Source organism: Mus pahari, chromosome 3 (assembly GCF_900095145.1).
Source record: "Mus pahari chromosome 3, PAHARI_EIJ_v1.1, whole genome shotgun sequence".
Classification (NCBI taxonomy): domain Eukaryota; kingdom Metazoa; phylum Chordata; class Mammalia; order Rodentia; family Muridae; genus Mus; species Mus pahari.
This window is the reverse complement of record NC_034592.1, coordinates 95199110-95205477: the sequence shown is the minus strand read 5'-3', so window position 1 is coordinate 95205477 and position 6368 is coordinate 95199110. Positions and strand designations below refer to the sequence as shown.

The 6368-nt window shown below is 33.4% G+C and overlaps 1 protein-coding gene across 1 annotated transcript in view; it reads right to left on the bottom strand.

Moving 5' to 3' along the window:
• Positions 1 to 2993: 2993 nt before the first annotated feature.
• LOC110317990 (olfactory receptor 4F4-like) overlaps positions 2994 to 6368 on the bottom strand; it is an 8786-nt gene continuing 5411 nt past the window's right edge. Inside the window, exons 2-3 of the mRNA XM_021192770.1 lie at positions 5917 to 5947; positions 2994 to 3965 (exon numbers count right to left, since the gene is read on the bottom strand). Of these exons, the coding sequence (XP_021048429.1) occupies positions 2994 to 3965; positions 5917 to 5947 (1003 nt within the window). The remainder of the gene's footprint in view (positions 3966 to 5916; positions 5948 to 6368) is intronic.

Below are 6368 nucleotides of genomic sequence, written 5' to 3'. Positions count from 1 at the left end.
AAAAAAAAAAAAAAAAAAAAAGAGGAAAAAATGGCCCATTCGTTTTGTAGTTATTTACCATTCCATGCAATTGACTTAAGCAGAAAGTTATTGCCAATCATCATTTCATCATTATTTCATTGTTTTTCATTTACTAGTTTAATGTTTGATGTGATATTTCAGTGTTTTCAGTCTCATGGGTGATTGACCTATATATATGATAAGATAGCTCTTAGATTGAAATCAGACTTCTACATTAAAGAAGAGTTAGATGTCATTTTTCTACCATTGCCATGAAGTTGTGCCATTTTGTATTCTCACTAACAATATAATTAGAAATTCTTTTTTTCTTTTTTTTGAATTTTTTTCAATTTTTTATTAGATATTTTCTTCATTTACATATGAAATGCTATCCCGAAATTTCCCTATACTCTCCCCCCACTCTTCTCCCCTACCCACCCACTCCCACTTCTTGGCCCTGAAGTTCCCCTGTACTGGGGCATATAAAGTTTGCAAGACCAAGGGGCCTCTCGTCCCAATATAGGCTATCCTTAGGTTATATTATTAAACATTGAGATGATGTATCTTATAGGCCAAGGATTATATTTGAGTATAATTTTAGCATACATATATTTTAGCATGAAATAACTTGAAGATTTTTGTGTTAATATTAATTTTGATTTACATATAAACTAAAAGATTATGTTTTGCTCAATTTTCTATTAGACTGTTGAGATCATAAAATTACTTATATATAATAATGGTTGGTTTTTAAATATTAAAATTATTATTTTGGTGTGTTATTAATTTTCTCATTTATCTTCTTTTTATGTAGTTTAATCTGACATTAAAACTAATTATACATATATATTTACTAGAAAACTTTGTTACTCTGATGAATTATAAATATATTATCTCAATTTAAAAATATATTTACAGATTTAAAAGATTCACATCTTGAGTTCATTAAGAAATTATTTTGTGATATGAAAAATTGATTAAATGACATTTTCTGTATTATCCTAGTTATTCCACCAATTTATAAACAGTTCCTTTATTTTACCACTGGCTAGATCATAGGTAAATCTTTTTATGTGTTAAATATCCCTGTGGATATCCGTACTATTTTTCCACTTAAGAAGGCATAATTTCAAACCTTTATGATATCTTAATTTTTATTTGTATTAATTTATTCGTCTATACTGCTTGCTGTTCAGAATAAGTAGTGTTCAACTTTAGCATGCTTCCATGAAAATTCTTGGAAATATATTGAGTTGGGAGAATCACTTTTTATCTTTGGAAATTTATACTCTCCTTTACTTTTTTCCTGATATTTAGAATTCCTCAGTAGGATAGAAAGAATATGCTAATGGAAGAATATGCATACAAATATACACACTTGCACATAAATCTACACATTTCCATTTTAACTCCGGTGCCCCAAATAAATATTTACTAAGATTGGAATGCATCATGTCCCTGAAGTAATTTGTGAAATACCAGACTTTGACTGAGTCAAAACTCTTGACTATATTACCATCAATTAGTATGGATAATATAATACTATCTAAAATTCACTTAAAGGTGAGTATGTCACAGGGCTATGTTGCCTTATATAACTTTAGTAATTAAATACTTCTCAGCAGACAGTGGTAGCACACACCTTTAATCCTAGCACTTGGGAGACAGAGGCAGGAAGATTTCTGAGTTCAAGGCCAGCCTGGCCTACAGAGTAAGTTCCGGGACAGCCAGGACTGTACAGAGAAACCCTGTTTTGAAAACCAAAAAAAAAAAAAAAAAAAGTAATTAAATACTTCTCATAACCATGTATAATGCATATTATGATCTTGCTTTTACTTATTAATGTGTGGACTAAAACTTATAAAAAATAAGTAGCCATAATTGTGTTTAGTAAAGTTTAAGTGGAATTGAACCATCATCTTTTGACTTTAACATTCTGATAATATAAATAGGTAACTGTATATAAGTTATATATTTTCTGCCAAGATGGTCAAAGGCTGAAAAACTCTTAATTCTGTTTAGTGTTCTATAGTCAACTGGAGTATCACAGGTCTTTAAATGTCTTTTTTTAAAAAAAAAAAGATGTATTTATTATTATATCTAAATACACTGTAGCTGCCTTCATATGCACCAGAAGAGGGCGTCAGATCTCATTACGGATGGTTATGAGCCACCATGTGGTTGCTGGAATTTGAACCCAGGACCTTCGGAAGAGCAGTCGGTGCTCTTAACCACTGAGCGATCTCTCCAGCCCCCCCACCCCCCTTTTTTTGATTTTAGAGACGGGGTTTCTCTGTGTAGCCCCTGCTGTCCTGGAACTCACTCTGCAGACCAGGCTGTCCTCGAACTCAGAAATCTGCCTGCCTCTGCCTCACAAGTGCTGGGATTAAATGCCTGTGCCACCACTGCCCGGCTTCTTTAAATGTTTTAAAGAAAAATAATACTGGATAGTTCAGTCCTGCTGTCACACCTGATGAGGCGAATGGATTATGGCTTGTTAGAGTAGTAGGAATAGTAGAAAGATTATGTGGTTCTCAGGGAGACATATCACGTATGAATCTCACTAGTAGGCATATAAACTCTTATTATTGAGCACATTTTTAGTTAGGTGGTTAATAATTCTTTTATTATGTTTTTACAGAGAATGAGCAAAGTAGAATTTTCTTTAATGTAAAATAGTCTAACTTGTATGTTTTATTATATCAGACAGAAAAGTATTCAGGAAGCTTCAGTTGAACACAAAGAATACCATAATAATACCTCTAATTATGCTAAAAATTAGTGAAATGGTATTTTGAAATAAAGCTATTAATTTTGAACCTATATAAAAATAAAAGCTATAATAATCACAGCGAATAAAGTGAGGCAATATTAGAACATTCTTAAACAATTGCTAAGTAAGGTAAAATGGAATTTTATAACTCACACAAGGTCTGCTAAATAATGTAATAATTTCCTTTGTTCATTATCTCAATCTCATAGCCACAGAAGATCTACGACTTCATCCAAAAGTTTAAATTCCATTGTCTCAGGCGTCTCATGGCAGTTTTCATCTCTGTGTTCCTCAGTGTGTATATAATGGGGTTCAAGAGAGGAGTGACCACAGAATAAAATACAGCGAGGAATTTATCTAATGACTTGATGGGAAAGGGCCAGGCATAAATGAAGATGCAAGGTCCAAAAAACAAAAGAACTACTGTGATATGAGCAGTCAGTGTAGACAAAGCCTTAGATGACCTATCAGAAGGGCGCCTCTGGATGGTTGTTAGAATGATACTGTAGGAGATGATTAGCAAAACAAAAGAACACACAGTAAGCACACCACTGTTGGCAATGACCATGATGTCTAACCTATATGTGTCTGCACAGGCAAGTTTGATTACTCTAGGAAGGTCACAATAAAAACTGTCAACCTTATTGGGACCACAAAAGGGTAAATTCACTGCAAAGGCCAATTGGCTCACTGAGTGTAGGAAGCCAGTTGCCCATGCAGTAGCCACAATGCCAGCACATACATTGCCACGCATAATTGTAGTGTAGCGTAGAGGCTTACAAATTGCTACATATCTGTCAAAGGCCATGGCTATGAGGGTCACCAGCTCATTCCCCCCAAAAAAGTGAAGGAGAAATATTTGTGCAAAACAGCCATGGACAGAGATGACTTTGCATTTCCTGAAAAAATCAGCAATCATCTTTGGTGCTGTGACAGAAGACAGACACAGATCTATGAATGAGAGGTTAGCCAACAGNAANTACATAGGGGAGTGGAGGTGGGAGTCATNGGTNACAGTCANGACAATAAGAAGGTTTCCAAANACAATTCCTGCATAGAAAACAAGAAAGAATGCAAACAGAAAGATTTGAAGTTCCTGAGAATCGGAGAGTCCAATAAAAATAAATTCTTTCACCACAGAGTTATTTGCTTCCGTGTTTGATTCATTCCAGAAGAGAGTGTCTGTATTTGCCTTGGAGAAAACAATAAAACATTAATTCATCATTGTTATGTGCAAATTTTAGCCTCTGTTCACTCATTAAGGATTTGACATGATCTATTGCATACAGATCCCAAGCTAAAAATAAAAACTCATAATTTAAATCTCATTGCTTCCTTGCTTGTCTTGTTCTTCAGTTGGCCAAGCCTCCNAATTTTTCTATGNTTTTAGAGTCCATCCTAAGACAATATTAATGTTTGTGCTGTGCTCTCTGTACTATCTTCCTAGGCTAACTTCATTCATCTCTGAATATCAAGACATTACGATATATAGAGATGTCCNTACATTTNAAANGTTAAAGTGCTTAGGAGAAAAAAATAACAAATGAAACAAAATGTACAAANTAGAAATGNCAAACTAAGTAAAAATATAGAATTTTAAGAGATTACATGACACATCACATATGTATAACATAAAAGGCAGCGATAGGTATGATCTGTAATGTCTTACNGGAGATAAGAGGATCTAAAGAAATGTTCTGGTAGAATTCTGTCATCTCTTATTTGTTTGGAAATTTACTTACTCATAACCAATTGTGCTTACAAATTATGTTCATCTCTCCATTATTCCAGACCTTTTTCATTAGCCATTCCTAGTTAACTATCAAATAACTGTGTGCAAAGTCCTATGAAAACTTAGTGATTCTTTTTTTTCTAGGTATGGGGAAGATATAATCATAAAATAATTCATTAAACTCTTTAAGTTTGTGTGTCCTTAATCCAGTAAAATTATAATCATGTGAATACTGACAACACTCAAGGATAGGAGATGTATTATGTTTTGGCTAGTTAATTTAAGCATTTCTTTAAATCATCCTGTGCATAAAATTGTTTTGAGTTTTAATTTATTTTGTAACATTGAATCATTTGGGGAAATAGTGAAGAAGATAGAGAAGAAAAAAAATTCCAGAACATATCTCCCTAGAAATATGCCTAGGATGAAGATGGCTCAAGCGTTCTTATCTGAAGAAAATCAATATCTACCATAGTAGAAAATAAGAATTTAAGACTGCAATTTGTCAGAAAAAAAGAGAAATCTTGTAGCTCATTATGAGAAACATCTGCAGAGTTTTGTTGCTAAGAGGAGAATGGTAAAATGAAATCCCCATGTAGTGTCCATCAACCAGCGCACGGCCTCCTCAGGCTTCTTTGGCGAAAGTTCAAAAGACTCAAGATGTTTTTAAATAATTTACAGATTTATTTTTAAATTTGCATTCATTGAAGGAGGTCTCCTATACCTCCCACTGCATATATAATACAAAGTGCCAAGCATGACTAAGGCATAAATACTTTAATCACACCATCTTTTAAATATTATGCTTTTCATAAACTTCTTTTGTCTTAATTTATTTTTCAACAAAACATCTTTATATTCATTGGGATGGGGATCAAGGCATTGGGTGTAAGTCATATCTACTGCTTGATCCTGGATATCTTAAGAAATATTCAGGGGCCTTTATTTTTCTGGTTTCAAAATGGTCAACCCAATCAATAGTTCTCAGAATATTCACAGTTGTAACAATATATTTGGCAACCTTTAGGAAAAATGTTTAAATTTTTCTTGACGTTATTAATTTAAAAAAACTCACAGAAAAGAAAATACTAGATTTGGGAGGGGACAGAAGAATTGTAAAATCCACTAAATGAATAGGAAGTAATTTCTCATGTCAAAAAGTAGGTGTAGGAGTCAGTCCTTGTTGCTACTAGAACACCACTAGCAAGGGTCACCCTCTTACTATTACCCATATTAATTATTATAAGTGCTTAAGGCGACCCTAAAGCGTTTTTCATTTGTTTTCCTGAAGAAAAGAATCATAACTGAGTTCTGCCTAATGAAATTCTACTCATAGAAATATGTAATCATTAACAAAATTCTAACTGTAGTTGCTTCTACTGATGAATGACAATTTTGGAATTCCACTTACCTCTTTCATAACTTGAAGAGGCAGCAGCAGTCTTAAGAGACAGAACAGTAAGGAGTCCCTCTTATACACTCTTTCAAAGGATCCATTTCTGGGAGATGGACTTTTATGTGAATTGTCCTCCTGAGCAAACTGACTGGCTAATGGTAAGCATTCATAAACTAACCAGAAGCCCCTAGAGGATCCAGAAACAACCTGAGGTTTCCTGGCAAACTGGTTCAATGTTACAGGTTTTCTCTTGGTCTCAGAGGAAACACTCTATTCCTGAGTTAAGGATCATTGTCACAATTTCGTGGGCCACTGGATAATATTACTATCTCATTCAATCAAAGTCTGATTGTCAAAAAATTAAAATACATGAAATAACATGGAGAAATTAAATTCTATACATATTAATCATATAGTGAAATATAATATTTAGATATACAAATAGGATAGCTTAAGCTGTTAATGAC